The 15,910-nt window shown below is 39.7% G+C and overlaps 1 protein-coding gene and 1 long non-coding RNA gene across 13 annotated transcripts in view; both read right to left on the bottom strand.

The window, feature by feature from the left end:
- Positions 1 to 15,910, bottom strand: part of LOC116714646 (plectin-like) — a 136,693-nt gene that overhangs the window by 72,890 nt on the left and 47,893 nt on the right. For 2 of the 12 annotated variants that reach the window (XM_032555472.1, XM_032555458.1), the window contains exon 1: positions 3,972 to 4,056. The exons of the other annotated variants lie outside the window; for them this stretch is intronic. In XM_032555472.1, the coding sequence (XP_032411363.1) occupies positions 3,972 to 4,041 (70 nt within the window). In that variant the 5' untranslated portion in view covers positions 4,042 to 4,056. Of the gene's footprint in view, positions 1 to 3,971; positions 4,057 to 15,910 lie in introns of those variants that run through there. 12 annotated transcript variants of the gene reach the window in all.
- Positions 1,281 to 3,956, bottom strand: LOC116714822 (uncharacterized). Its single transcript, XR_004338135.1, has 3 exons — positions 3,458 to 3,956; positions 3,286 to 3,372; positions 1,281 to 3,193 (listed from the first exon to the last, which is right to left on the bottom strand). It is a non-coding gene; the product is annotated as an uncharacterized LOC116714822 (long non-coding RNA).

Consider the following 15,910-nt stretch of genomic DNA (forward strand, 5'->3'; position numbering starts at 1 on the left):
GTGTTGGCTTTAAAGTTGACCAGCATAAAACAGCTACACTTGTTTTTCACCCTAGTGTTGATTCTCCGGATAAAGGAGAATAGACATGCACTAGATTTTCTAGTGCATGTCTAGCTTGTAAGTGAGAGACTGCTTTGTTTGACCTTCTCCCCTCCAAGCCCCCCAAAAAACATCTTTGAATCCAACTAAACATATCAGCAGACAGGCAGCTAACGTCCTTCACTGAAATAAAGTGGTTACTGCATAAAACTCATCTCGCCTGTAATAAAACTTTTAGTGGCTATAACAGTGCTGGGATGTGGGACCATCCCATTTTTGGGGGACCTGGGTTACATAGGCGTACTAAAGATACCGAGTCTGCCTGAAAACATGGCGTCAGAAGACTGACGGTCACTGATTGACTAGAAGGTGGAGTTGGTTGCGTCAAAACACTGACTCCCTCGCAAGAATTGGGCCTGCCATTTGTAAAAATGGCAGGGAGTGAGCGTATTACATAGAACTAGTACTCAAATGTAACGGCAAATGATCCAAACCGAGCAGAGTTCAGCAGAGTCAAGTCAAGCTGCGTTGAGCAGGTACTGTGGAGAAAGGGCCATTAATGTTCCCCAGCAAACCTCTGAAGCTTTCATATATTGACAGACTGATTGACTGAGATCAATTTGGAGACAGGAGAACTCTCTTTACTAACTAATTGACTTCTAAGGGTCACACACTGGATATTATTTATGGCCTTTAAAGCTGCAGTACATCATTTTTATAAAGAATATGTTTTTACACATTTATTAAAACCGTCACCATGTCATGACTGTATGAGACAGATAATCCACCTCCTCCCTGAGCTGCTATTGCTGTCTGAAGAAATGCACCGCTCCCGGACAATAACAACCAATCAGAGCCGGGAGGAGGGTATCAGCGCTGTCAATCAACCCAGTGTACTCACTGCTAAATGTGGTAATGGGGGAGAAACAACCTAACATTACAGAAAAGCCGTTAATCTGCTATTATTGTGGCTATGCTAACTAGCATTAGCATTCAAAACAGGCTGCGCTTTCTGCAGCATGCCAGAAAACAACACAAGAGTGTGATTGACACTGCTGCCTCTGATTAACTGTTTCTGGCAGTGGAAACACTGGGAGACAATAGAGGAGCTAAGTTTTTTTTTTCTCAGATTATCTCTCTCATACCAAACTGTCATGACGTAGTGACAGTTTCAATAAATATGTAAAAAAAAGAAAGAGAAAAGATCTTTTTTTTTTCTTACAAAAGTTATATTCTGCAGCTTTAAAGAAGAGCTGAATACAGATGCACATGACACTTTTATTTAAAACCATGCATCAATGTTGCTACACTTCACGATCACATGCTCATTTCTGTTGGTCTATCACATCCAGTCACGTGAAAATACATTGAATTTATCTGATTCATTTTCACAAAATATGAAATAGTGTAAAGGATGTGACTACTTTTGCACAACACTTATTACAAAACTTTGAGCTAACTTTTGTAGGGTCGTCACACAGTCAACACAAAGCATTCTTCCCAACTTCAAAACAACATGAACTTGTGTCCGAACGGGTCTGCATGCACATGATGCCAAGATGGGAGAGAATTTAGCCTTTGAAACACAAGAAGAGTAAAGCATTAGCTTCTGCTATAGACTGACACTTATCTACCCTTGGGTTAATTGCATTGATCTATCCAGTTAGCCTAAAAACTAATACTATCTCTCTATATGACTGTCGGTTGGCAAGCAAGAGTCTGCACAGTCACAACCATTTGGGCAGCACATGGTTGGCAGAAGACCCAGATGTTGTTAGCATAAATTTTGGCTTTAGAGATGTTTAGGCACTATGAACAGGCAGAAGAATTATGACCAGAAAAATAAAGCTCTCTAAATGCAATTGTAAATCGTTAGAACCGGGGTTAACCGTGGTATGGCTCCAAACAAAGCAGCACTGTCTGACAGGAGGCGGTGAAAGAGGTGTCTTTGGCATTTCTCACTCTGTGGCAAGAAGAAACAATCAACTCTTGGACGGCTGACACGAAAACAGAAAGCTAAAAACGCCGGAGGAAGCTTTGCTCCGCTGCTAAACATTCTGAAATCAATCAAACCACTGAAGGAACTGCTCTTGTGGTTCTGCCAAGCTAAGCTTTACTTGTCTCATAAATACTTTTAGAGTTACTTGAGTGTTTTCAGTGCAACTTTGGAGCAAGACGGGCGTTTTCTGTCTTTCTGTCCGAAGAAAACTCTGTGTAACTATTACTACTGAGAAAAGGGGGGAAAAATGTCAATGTGGCGTTGTGTGGAAAGGATTAAGCTTCAGCTTTTGTAACATGAAGCTGAAATTGACGTCAGAAGAAGAAGAAGAAGTGATTGCTGTGTGAGCGGAGAATAAAAGCAAGTTCAGCTTTCTGCCTTTTCTTTTTATTTGTGTTCCCAATGTTTAATGTCAGCAAACTCAAACCTAAAAAACTCACTAAGCTGGACCAACAGGACAACATGAAGCAAATTTTAAAAACTCAAAATAATTGCGAGAATAGGTGAAGTCACTGACATCTGTACTGCACAGTTACAGCGAAAATTCAGAAAACATGGAACAACCCTGCGACATGTTGCATCAATGGATCGTCCAGGTGGTGAAAACAGAACGAAGAAAAACATCTGTGGTGCAGGTGTCATTTTCTTCAGCGAAGGTCCGCATCTCATGTTTCAACAACGAATAAAAAACATTGGCAAAAACGAAACCTTGGAAAAATGTTCGATGGCGCCATTAAATTTGAGAAAATCCTGAAGGAGATCGTGACGCTGCTCAATTTAGCTCAAGCACACTTGGATTAGCCAACAGACCAAATCTTAGAAACACACCAGCACCTTTAAAAAGAAAAAGGGGGGGAAAAAAAGCCCTTTGGGTGGCCTACTCAAAGTTTGCAATTAAACTCCACTGAGATGCTTTTACACGTGCTTTGAAATTCACCATTGTGGTCGAGATAAAACTATTTTGGCCAGGTTAGGTTTTGAAAGCAAGTTGGTTTAGCTGCTTTTAATGAAGGAAATTCTCATTTGATATTGAATTCGATTGGAAATTTTGAAGAGTGACGAAGCAGAAACAACCCCGTCAGGGTGGGAATACTTTCTTCACTGCTCTGTTAACTCCTGGCGCTACAAGACATGGATCACGACGACTCTCCTTTTCTAGAGTGGAAAGAAATTCAGTCACAGACTCATCATCAAAATGAAAAAAAAGCTTGAGAACTCAAGTTTTGCCAAGTCTCGTTCATTCTTACTTAGTGTCACTGACTGCTGAAGTGTCCAGGTGTATTCAACCGTGCAAGACCCCCAGCAGCCCTTAAAGCTGGACTGCAGCCCACCTGCTGGGAGTTAAAGTAAAGGCTGAGAGTCAGCACAAACGGAAATCTTCCACCCTTCGACTATTTTAAGCCATTATCCCGCACTTACAGTCTTTCCTCCGGAATATTGCACAAAAGCCAAATATCTTCCCCCCCCCTTTCCATTTTAACATGAACGTAATTGAAGTCAGACCTCGATGGTAAATTCCACAAACAACTGGTGAGTACAATAACACTTTGTGCTGTAAACAAGTTCCAGCAGTTGGATCCGGACAGAAAATCCGAACCAGCTCTCGTGTTCTCTCTCTCTTGCTCTTTTCTGCGAGAGAGCCGAGCGTTGGCTCGGGCTGAAACGGCGCTGAGGGATCGAGGCTTGGCGAGGGAAAGAGAGAGAGAAAGAGAGAGAGAGAGACGCCTTGCGCCATTTGGAAGTCAGGAGGATTGCAGTGCGATTGCACAAGATGAGTCACAATTCTGCCAAATTCATATTCGGTTCCTTAGAGAGCAAATTGTGAAAGAAATGAACATTGTCGCCTGCAAAAATAAAATAAAAAACCAAAAAAAAATGACCACACCCCTTCTGTGTGACCAATCCTGAGAATTGCTCACTTCCATCCGCTTACCTTTCTTAGGGCTGAGCCAGAACCGATCTCCTAGTGGATCTCCGCTCTCCAACCAGCTCTGAACTGACATTTTCTGCAAGAAAAACAAAAAAGGCGCCTCCGCAACTTTTTCACCACGCTGCTAACTGCTGCTTCTGCTCACCCTAGTGAGACCCCAATGGATGCGCACACAGACGGGGCAAATATGGGATAAAAAAAAAAAAGTGCAAAAGTAGGGAGTTGTTTTCAGGGTGTTGAGGGAGAAAGAGTGTTTTGAGAAAAAAAAGACAGAGGAGAGAGAGAGAGAGAACAAGGGAATCTTTTCATCTCTGTCCCCAGAAACGCAGAGGAACATCCACGCCATAAATCTGAGGCCCATGCCGGGCCGGACACATCCTTTCTGCTGCCCTGGATACCCCGCTCCGCGTCCCCATGCATCTGAAGGAACCCACGCTTCGCTCTGGCACCGGCCACTGGGCGCCACACACTGGACTCTTTGTTCACGAAAGACGGAGCAAGATTTCAGACCGGGAGATTAAGAGGAAGAGTGTACAATGGAGGAGAAGTACAACAAAGGAACCCAATAGAGATAGAGAGAAAGTAAAACAAAGAAGCAAAGGCCCTGGTGCGGCACCGAGGAACTGGAAAATACACCCATCAGCAGCTCTGAGCCTTGTTTGTTGTTTTCTCATTCCTCAGGTTTATGGGGCGTAATTAAGCGTTTTGCTAAGTAAAAAAAAAGCACAAAAAAACCCACTGAGTTCATTTAAAATTGGAGTCAGGTATAAACAATACTAATGAAAACTCCAATTGCAGATCTTTGGTAGAGACGTCATTACTTTGCAAACAACCTACAGCAGCGTGAGTCCCAGTGCCTTCAGATAACATTTATAGCTCCGTGTTGCAACCACAAACCTAAATGCATTTTATGAGAATTTTATGTGATACACCAACTAGAAACTCTTGCACACTTTTTTTCCTCTAAAATCACTCATTTGCTCTATTAATCTGAATATGCAATTTTTTATCATTATTTTTCTTTTACCTTTTTTACCTATGCTTTCTAAATTTCCCACTGTAGGACAATAACATTTTTATTTTCTATTCTACCACACGGTAGCACATAACTTTAAAGTGGACTGAAAACATTTCACGGTTTTCAAATTGTTTTGCAAATAAAATTCTGGAAAGTGTGGCATGCATTTATTTCAACCCCCCTTGGGGAAAAAAAGGAGCCATCTTTCACTGCATATGCAGCCGCTCGCTTCAGACACCATGAGACTAAAATCTTTGCACGTCTGTTTTTGCCGTTCAAATAAAAGCTCAGTTAGATTGAAACGAGAACCTCAAGTTGCCACAGATTCTCCACTGGATCCAGGTCTGCGCTTTGACTGGGCCATTCTACCGCAGCTGTGGCTGTAAGATGAGGGATTGTCCTGCTGGAAGGTGAACTTTCACCCCAATTTTGAGCCTGGAGCCAGCGCCCAGTGATTTTTTTCTGAGTAAATTTCTAAATTTAATCTCAAAATTTGGGACTTTTAAAAAAAAATCTTTTAAATTAATCTCAAATATTCATGCAAATTTTAGATTTTTCAGAAATCCCCTTGTTAATGTAGACAAAAAGGTATTTCCTAGCCCTAACATGCCATTGTAGATTTCCTCGTCGTTAGGTTGGACTCTATGTGCTTCTTAAAAACGTTTATCATACAATTTTCTGTCCCATTGAAAAAAAAATCCATCCTTTTTTGTTTTTGCTAAATTTGACCTTTATCTTCATTTTAACTCCTAAAAATAGAAATAAACGGCAGTTCTTTAAAATGACACAAATTTCCGATAATAGGATAATAGATATTAATCTAAAAGCGGTATTGTCAAAAAAACAAACAAAAAAAAAAACAACCCTGCAACATTTGCGGCTCTAAATGAGTTTTATTTGGCTAAACGTTGTAGTGTGTTTCTGCCCAAAGTGAAACACATTACACTGAAGTCATCTGGAAAAACGAGACTCTTCGGTATATTCTAGTTTATTGAAAACAATTGTACTTAGAAAAAAAAAGCTGAAAGGATATGAATCCTTCCCAAAGGATAATTCCATGTAAATCATAATTAAATAGAAATAGAGGCTGCCCATCACAAAATGGAGCTTCACTCCGGGCAGTGAGGAAGGTGTAAAATGGCTGCAGGGTGTGCCCGCTCTGCCAGTAGCTGCCAACATGGTCCGGCCCCTCTGTGCCAACCAGAAACACAGAAACCAACACATCTGTGCAACTACAACACATTCAAACTATGCTTTTTTTTCCCTTTCTTTTTTTTTTTGTGTGTGAAAAAGGAAGTACTTAAATAGTTGTCTCTATGAGTCATCATCTGCAATTACACTTGGGAGCGGTCATACTTTGGTTGCTGTAGCGACACAGCCCGCAGGTTAGGCAAATAATATGCCCCGCCGTCCACGACTGAGGGCCGTGCAGAGCATGTGCGCCGTTGCTGCTGCCAGGGGCAACCGGCAATCAAACAACAAAAACCCGACACGAGGTCCAGACTGCGGGGCTTTGAGACGCTGCGCCACGTTTGTGGACATTTGTATTGTAACCTGAAGAGGCTGCGGGCTTTAAGTTTAGACAAAGATCCTGATGAGCAGCGAATGAAACGGAGGCAAACAGAACGCAGGTGCGTTCCTCCCTCGAACTAAAGTTAAGATCCCACACATAGTTAGATTTACTATCCTCGAAGCCAGAAAACCCTCCCAGTTCTGGTGAGGATGAATCAGATGCATTCTTTCTGTCGTCGGAGCGAAACAGAAAAACTGACTGAAAACTGTTGTCCAAAAAAAAAAAAAAAAAAGTCATACAGTAAAGTAACTAAATGAGTAGGCAGAGAAAAGGGCCTTTCTGCCACAGCTCTGGAGTCGAGTTACAGACAGCGGTGACTCCCCGCCATCATCTGCATCTTCCACAAATGAGCTATTTCTGTGGTAAACCAACCAGGAGAGGGTTCTGGTGACTCTTTAGTGGAAAAATAAAAAAAACTACAGCAGAAAAAAAAAATAAAAAGGGACAATTAACTTCTTAAGTCCAAGCTCTAATCGATGTATTTGGAGAAAAAAATGACAAAGACTAAGAAACACAGGAGGTCAGGGTTAGGTTTTCAGGTGATCTGAAGAAGATAAGCGGGGAACGATCGCTCCTTGAAACCCGGAGGTGAAGTCGTCAAGAACCGACAGCTTTCAATTCACACGGTTATCTGCCGAGAGAAATCAATGCAACAGGCCATGTGCAGCGATGAGTGATGGCAATGTGACTGCATTGCGCAAAGGCTTTGCTCACTTTCGCAAGATGTTCTCAAACAAGGCCTCGGGAATGTTGCAGCGGGACTGTATAATTTGTAGAGTGGAAACGCACCCGGCATGCCGTTTCATGTAGTGGATGCTAAGGAGAAGATATTTTATAGCCTGGTACCCAAACAAAAACAGGACGGAGAGACACAAGGAGCAGCGATGGAATGTTATCAAAGATCAAAGATGGAGAGGTACATATATTGATGATTTAACACCTGACTGGATCGGTGATTGGCAGGCGTAAACTTAAAATCTGATCATTATTTTTTTCTTCCCTGAACCGTGAATACATCAGATGTAACAGGTTGCCGTGACATAAACGCTCCGATACAGAAGGACACAAACGTTTTGTTAAGGTTGCTACTTTTTAACAGCAGAGGAGATTTAGGCAAATAAAACAAAGCTGAACACATCACTGCAAAGTCTTTAAAACGAGCAGATAAATCAACTTAGGTCATGAAACTTCCTGCCTTTTGCAGTCGGTGACGCTAATTCAGCAGAGAACATAGGCTAAGTTAAGCTAACCATGCAAGTCACTGTATTTTTTTATGTAACCCTGAGTTTATGTATCTGAGACATAAAGTCTTCTCTTTATGGGTGACCTTTTCTACATATACAATGCCTATTTAGGTTTCAGTTTTTGCAAATTTACCAATTCAGAGACTTTTCTGTGGAGCAGAACTCCAAGTTACATTTTTGTGGGAAAATCCTACCCAGCATATCGAAAATATCTGAAAGAACATGTAGCTTGGAAAACTAACATTCTTAGACATAGTGCTACCTGATGCTCCATTGGCTGGTCTTACCATATCAGCCAATCCAGCAGCACCTGTTATTTTCCTTGGCGCTGATTAGCTGAATCCTCAAAAGCAGAGATAAGGAAGTCTGTAGATGTGAGCTTCCGTGGCGGTACTAAAACGGTTTCCACTGTGTGTATTTATGGATATTAAGATATATTTTATGAAAAATAGGTAGCTAACGGTGTCTTTTGATTGGATCTTAAGTATTTGTGCTTAAGGATTTTAGCTATTTGCGGACGGGTGTGGTTTCTCACACTTCTCTCACCTCCTATGGAGCGCTACTGCCACCTATCAGTGTGATTCTAGAACTACATAACACGATAAAAATGGAACTTTACAACAGAGCAATAATTATTAACAGAGTTAGGCAATGTTTTAGACCATTTTAGCAATATACATTACCAAATGCTACACTGGGAACTATTTAAATGTCACTTCAGTAGCTCAAATCCTTTTTTCTTTGTTTTGAAATATTTGTTTTGTTCTGCTTTATTGAATAGTGGTACAACAATCCCTGCACTTTCCTGCACATTGTGGAACATCACCTCTGGTCCTAATGTAAATAATAATAAAACTAAATTGTTCAGAACTAGTAGGCTTTACAAAGCTGTGTGTACGGCAACATTAAACAAAATGACTGATTATGACACGTTGCATAACATCCGACTGTTTTTCTCAAGTATTCAACTGAAAATAGATGTATTTTTTTTATTTTGAATAAATCTTGAGGAAGTGTTTTAATGCTACGTGACATTGTGGAGTTCTATGTATTATTATTATTATCATTACTATGATTATTGTATATATTTTGAGGTGTGCCAAACATACTAAGTTAAAATCTTCTTTTCCACTGAAGAATCCTATATTTCTTGTAGTTAAATTAGCAAAAATACATCCTGTAAGCATCATTGATTTTACTGATGGGGGAAAAAACAGCTCTGTTACTTTATTTATTTTTTTATGACAATATTATATTACTTAGAAAATTACATTAATGTATAGAGAAAATAGAGAAATCGTATTTTGTGGTTATACTCGGTTCCTAAGAGAAACTGGAACTAGCTAAAAGTCAGCATCAGTAGGTCCAGACTTTAGAAAAACCCACAATCAAAATCAATCTACAAAATCTATTATTGGTGCATCTTTACTTATGAAATGTAAAAATTGATTTCAGGACATAATTGGTTTTTTTTGTTTTTTTTTCATGTGAATCTCTCAAAGGCCGAGGTCCAAGGAACAAAGCTCACGCACACAATGATCGTTTAAACACATGTTCAAAGTACAATACACTGGAAGCAATAATAGCCTCCTAAAGTAAACCCTACATTGTTAAACCTGCAAAGTAAACAACCACTTTTATTGGATAAAAGCAGCTTAGGACTAGGATTCCAACCCCACCCACTCAGTTCTTGTGTCCTCATTCCTGCAGGCGATGCCATTCCGCTTTCCTTTTGCGTGGCAGCATTTCCTGTCTTTTTCTTTGTTACATCTAAAGCCAAAGGTCCAGCGTTTAAAGGCAGAACAGCAGCAAAAACAAAAGCCACGTTTCTTTTTTCCTTCACTGTTGGAACGAACCAATGAGGAGGAGTTCTGCAACTGGGAACAATGTGGTGAGCTCAACTATTGCCAACAGCATGTCCAAGTCCCAAAAACCCAGACTTTTACAGCATCAAGAAAAGTATTTCTGCTAATGATTTGTCTTTCCGGATGTGTAACCCGACAGAGCAGAGTGCATAGCACAACCAGCGAAAGCATCAAGTGAACAGCTCAAAGTTTTTGGTGCAGCCAGACCGTGATCTGATTCTCTACAGCACAATTTAGGATTCATGAAAACCTTCTTCTCCTTATGAAAGCAAATGTACAGGGAACTTTTCTATTCTGCTCTGGAATCAGACAAGCATAAATTGTATTGACTGATTAAACCTTGACCGAAGGATGCTGAACTTATTTTATTCTGTAAAACATTTATTTCATGTGTGAAAAAAATGTAGCGCCGACATTCATCATTACGCCGTTGTTAGATTCAGGTATAAGAGGAACCGAACCTCAATCATTCCTTGAAATTTCTGGGAACAAAGGCCTAAAACTAACTCAAACATAGAAGCTGCAAGATAAATAAAACGTGTTCGGTTTAAGGGAATTATTTATATGGACATTTTTGACAAACACAAGGGAAGTCAACCTAACTTTGGAGTGATTCTGTGCTGCCCCTGCAAAATTTAAAAAGGGTACCAATTCAACCCATCCCAGACAGTTGAAGCAAATTTGCTGCAAACTTTAATATTTTTAACCAGGGTTTTATTACAATGGAAAAAGTTAACGGATTTGTATGATGAAGCTTTTATAATAAGTAGAACCACGTCTACATTGCTGCACCTCAATCAGCTTTTATTTGATTTATTAGACTTCGCTCAATAAAGAAAGTATTTTGAAAGAAAAAGACCCAAATCTGTTTCTTATAAACAGAAAAAAATTGTTCAATCAAGCCTAGAAGAATTTGAAAACTGGATGAGCTTTCTTTATTACTGAAAATGTGCAACATTTTTTGTATTAAACTTTAGATCTGCAGTGAATGACATTTCTTTTCTACGAAAAAAAAAACAACTAACAAAAATTGGATAAAATTATTTACATATTTTTGGCCTGCAAGTACTTTCAACTCATAACTTTAGGCCCATGTGGCAAAAAGTTTGGACACTCCTTGCTTAAAGTAATCTTTTAATTCTACCTAGATGTTTTTCTCTTTTGTTAAAACATATATATATATATATATATATATATATTACATTTTATATATAAATATATTTAAAGAGATTGCTGACTGATAACTTATCAGAAACAAACTTCTAGGTCAATTAATTCTAAACCTAAATCTGTAGAGGGCATGACGAATAATTTTGATTAACATCATGCCCTCAAATTGATTAATTTGAGGGCATGATGAATAATTTTGAATGTTTTGATCAACATTCACGATAAATGTTGAAGAATTTGACAGCTACTATGTATGCTAAAAGTGTGTTCAGTCCAGACAAAAGAGAAAAGTAGAAGCTTAATTTATGCTTCATTGACACATTTTAATTGTAGTTGATTCGTTGTCAGGAAAATAATAAAATATTATTTTTCTTCTATAATAGCACAGCCTATATAGTAAATGTATATGTGAAAGGTGGTCAGTAAATGCAGCCTCCCAGAACTCTGTGGACAGCAGATGAATTCGTTGTACTCAGGTATCAAAGAAATATAATGCTAGCAGCTCCCTGAAAACAAAAACCAGTTGGATCACCTGTTAGCATTCAGCTGCTTCCCTTTGTAGCTTTGCCAAGGCCTTCGTTCAGGTTGCGTTGAGTCCAACTGTTCAACCTCTCCCTCCCTCCGGTAAAGAAATATGACCCGGTACATTGTGACCTGTTGCGAGGCCAGAGGAGACCAAGATCTGTTCTGCAGCAAAACATTACAATTACTGAAATGCACATTATGCACACGCTAGACTTTTCTTTCCCCCCCCCCTCAGTGAGTAAACTTCAGAGCAATTAAGCACGCATTGTTGCCCAACTCGTCTGCGCAAGTATTCGTAGTCGAGCAATTTTACATCCACTGAGCGGCAAGCAAATAAAACATCCCGAAGCAGGTGGTGTTTTTTCTGTCAGGCTGCAACCCAGTCATCCGTTTCACGACATAACTCGAGGTGCGCCAACCAAAGAGGCAACAAATCACAGGATGCGGGGCGACTGCTCTCTAACGAGAGGGGCCAGCGATTCGCCCCCGGGGGCTGGGGGCCTCAACCCCGGCCATGGTTCCACCGTGTCGGGTGTAAAAACATTCCAGATGTACCTCAGACGAGAGGGATTGCCTGTGAGGGCAAATCTTAACCCGATTCCTCCGGGGCGTGACTCATTTATTTGTTGCAGCTTAAAACCTGTCAGAAACTCACAGCAAGGCCGTCAAATCCATGCTTCAGGTATGTGGTGTTTTTTTTTACTCGTCTTAACACTGAAGTGTTAAGACAAGTGTGTGTGCATTGTGGCATTCGGCTAACTTGATTAGAGTACTTGTTCGTCAGCCGTTCCCCGCTGTCCTCACGCAACAACCGCTCCAATTGTGAATAGGAAAAGAGAGGATAGGGCACTCACCTGAAAAACACAAAGCAGAACACACATAAGAGTCAATAAAAATATGAACTGCTCCACTTTATATAACAACATGACGATAAAAGCAAGATTATTTAGCGCTATCTAAAAGGAGCGATAAGCAGGAGAGAGATGATGAGCATCATGGCAGGGAAACAACTTGAGGCTAAACTTTAAGGCTTAGGTCACTAATAAGCTTTATTAAAATAAATAAATAGTAAATAAATACACCTAATGAGTCGTTAATGAAAAGAACAAGTTTGGCACGCCGTCTTTTTACAGACAGCGTGAGAAAAAAAACCCTGTCGAATGATAAAATCATTGTTCAGCCGTCAAGGAAAGTGGTTGGGCCGCCCAGTCAATCCTGTCAAATGAAGAGTTGGGGGAAAAAATGCTGAAGGCAGGAGGCTGAGAACGAGGATCCACTTTACAGATTAACATCGCCATCTACTGGAGAGAGAGCAAGTTAGCAAATATTTTTGAATCAATAAGCTAGAGATGATTTAGCGTTTTGGGCAAAATGCACCAAACATAAAATCTTTTTAGGTCTCTTTAATGACTCATAGTAAGTTAAGATGGCTCTCAATAAAACAGATTTTAGTAAGATGACCTTTGTCTTTTTTAAAAATAATGACTTGGCTAAAATGTAAAGGCAAAGGATGTAGACAGTGAAGACGTTTTTTTTGTTTTGTTTTTTTTTAGCTTTTCCTGTGGATTACATAGTTAAGGACATGGACAAACCCCACAAAGATTCCCAATGACTTCTGTCCCATAACATGTTATTTATTCCCACTGTATTTTTTAATTCACATTTTCATTACTCATTTTGTGGGGGTGGGGGGATAGTGTGTGATTATTAACGTTCCTAAATAAATTAAATCCTTCCATTGCTCTGTCTCTCCACATTCCTTTTTTTTTAACTACACAAATGATCAAACTATCCAACAAGCTGAATATTTTATTACCATACAAAGTCTGAACTGAACCTCAATTTAAAAATCTTGAACTTTCCATTCAGGGTAACCATTAAATGTGTTATTTCTTCTGTCTTAGGAAACGCTCAAATCAAGAACCCAAAGATGGAAAAACTTTCATTAGCCAGGCCATTGTTCGGGTAAATTCAAAATGCAATCGGGTCTGAGTTCGTCGTTCAGCCCGTTTCATTGATATTTGTACTAATATTTTGTAGCGTTTGTTTCTGTTTGTGGTTTTTTTTCTTTCTTCCCACCTTCCTGCAAGGAAAATTTCCCTAAAGAGATAATAAAGTGACTGCAATGCTCTGTCAACATTGCAGTTGTTCGTGTCGCTATTGCAATTTAGTGGAAGTGTGTGATAGAAGACACTTCATTCATTTGTTGTGTGAGGCGTTTGGGAATGACTTATCTAACTCTGCGGAACTCTGCAGACCTCCATAGTAATGTGACCGTTGCAGATCAAAGGATTTACAGCTGTTCCCCCATTTTGAGGTCACGCCCTCTGAACCTTACCACCCACATGGCACCGCAAACCGTGCCGGACCTCCCCACAGAAGCGGTGGAGGTTTCTGCGTGTATGAGCAGAACACAAGCAGCGGCGACCAATCGACAGCCGGCTCTGCGTTAAATCATCAGCTCGCGACGCGAGTGATCCACGACGCATCGCCCCTCTAAAACAAGGATCTAATGTGTGGTTTGTGCTTCAACAGCTGACTGTCACTGTCCATGTGTTTATAACAACTCTGATCCTTTACGTTACATGAAATAATCATCACGTTGTGGTGAGAATGGCAAGATTAAGGTTGAATACCGTGAAGCATTTAACTTGGATCATTTTAGATGTCATTTTCATAACTTACAGCAAGAAAAGGGATAACAATTTCATTACAAATGGTGTAAATTTTCTCAAAACGTTTTCTAGAGTAAGTAAAAAACTGTGCTGAGAAATTCTGCTAGTGGGTTTCTATGTGTTTTTCCAAAAAGAAATTATACATTTTTCCAAATCCAAACTTCCACATCTTCCATTCTGTACATTTATAAACAAAACATTTATCTGAAACAAAATCTCCCAGGGCTTTATCATCTGTGCATTCCAGAAATTTTTCAATCAACAGCGATTCACAGAATATTTTTTTAATCTTTCTGTTTTTTTGGTATTTAGGCTAATTCCGATTAGCTCTAGATTAGAAATTAGAGCTAATTTCTAATCTATCAAACTTGATATTCAAGTTTATCTAAACTTATCTATCTACTTATCTAAACTTCAATATTAAGTTTAGATGTTCAATCTAGACTTGAATATTCTGCTCTAGGATTTAGATTCATTAAAGTAAAGTCTACGATCCTCTGGAAGTGGCAAACCAAATATAAAAGATCTTTGATAAGCAAGGTTGAAAAAAATATAACTACCTAACTAAAAATCACTCTAGAACAGTATATGATTTCAATGTTCATGTTGTAAAAAAAAAAATGCAGCCTCAATTTTGATTCTTTTTTTTTTTTACACAAAATTGTCTTTCTATTCCCTTGTACTTATCTAGATTTGTAAAATGACAGGTAAAGCAAATTTCCGATTTTTCCACTTGTAAAACTTTTAAAAAATCATTAGATTTGAATCTGACGTTTGGAGACACACAGCAGTATTACAGAGAGCAGCATCTACAAGCTAAGAGATGTTTTTTCTGCTTTACACATCATGTTTGACTGTCACTGCTTCTGATAGACAGATATGCTATTTTGCTTCAGCTTCACATGGTCGATAACGGGATCTTTTTCACGCTGTCCAATCGAATGAGAAGAATAAGATCAAACCTGACCAGAAAGATAAAATGATTTGTCGTCAGGACAACGGTGCAGTTTCAATGTCCTTTTTTTCCCCACAGACAAACTGGCAAAACCTTCCAACACAAGATATTGTTATTTTTCCTTCTTTTTGTGAACAGGTTTTTTTGTGTGTTTTTTTTAACTTTTTGACTGACAGTCTTATTGTCGGAGTTGGCAACAGCATCCTAGCGCACCCTAGTGGGCAGATAAGTTTAGATGTCAGAGTAGAGAGCCAGGAATGCATCATAAGATATCAAATAGTCTGAAGCAATCGCTGCAGCTTAAGGGGAAAAAAAAATCTGTGGTATGTCGGTGCTAAACGTCAAAAGATTATTTATTCAATCATTTTGTTGCTCACTAAATTCAAAAGAAACAGAACTATTTCCCGCCCCCCCACCAGAGTAACGATGGTCGTTGCCACCTAAACTTGTCCTTTGACATCAAGAGCCAACAAGTATTTCCAACAGTAAACACAACCTTAGAAACCTGCTGTTGTTTTTTCTTTTTTCCCCCCTTCTCTGTGGAACAGCGGGTGCTGCCAGACAGAAGGACTCTCTGCCAGCAAAACACTCAGATGCAGCCCAACACTGCAACACTTCTTCTCACTCTGTGGGAGGTCTCTGGACCCAGACAGCAGCCTGATGGAGGCTCAGTGGAAACTTCTTCATGGTAATTCCACAGAGGGTGACAGCAAAAAGACCTTTGATCGAGAGCAAAATTCCTCCTCTGTGGGTTTTGGACTGAAAGTGAGTAGCACTCAGCAGAACACGCAGAGGACGACGTACTGCTTGAAGTGCCGAAACCGGGATAGAAACTGGGATATTAGATAGCTGCTGATGAAGAGGAGGCAGCAGTAAATCTGAACAGGGCCACACAGCCACAGGGAGATCCAGTTTAT

The sequence above is a fragment of the Xiphophorus hellerii genome, chromosome 3 (assembly GCF_003331165.1).
Source record: "Xiphophorus hellerii strain 12219 chromosome 3, Xiphophorus_hellerii-4.1, whole genome shotgun sequence".
Taxonomy (NCBI): Eukaryota; Metazoa; Chordata; class Actinopteri; order Cyprinodontiformes; family Poeciliidae; genus Xiphophorus; species Xiphophorus hellerii.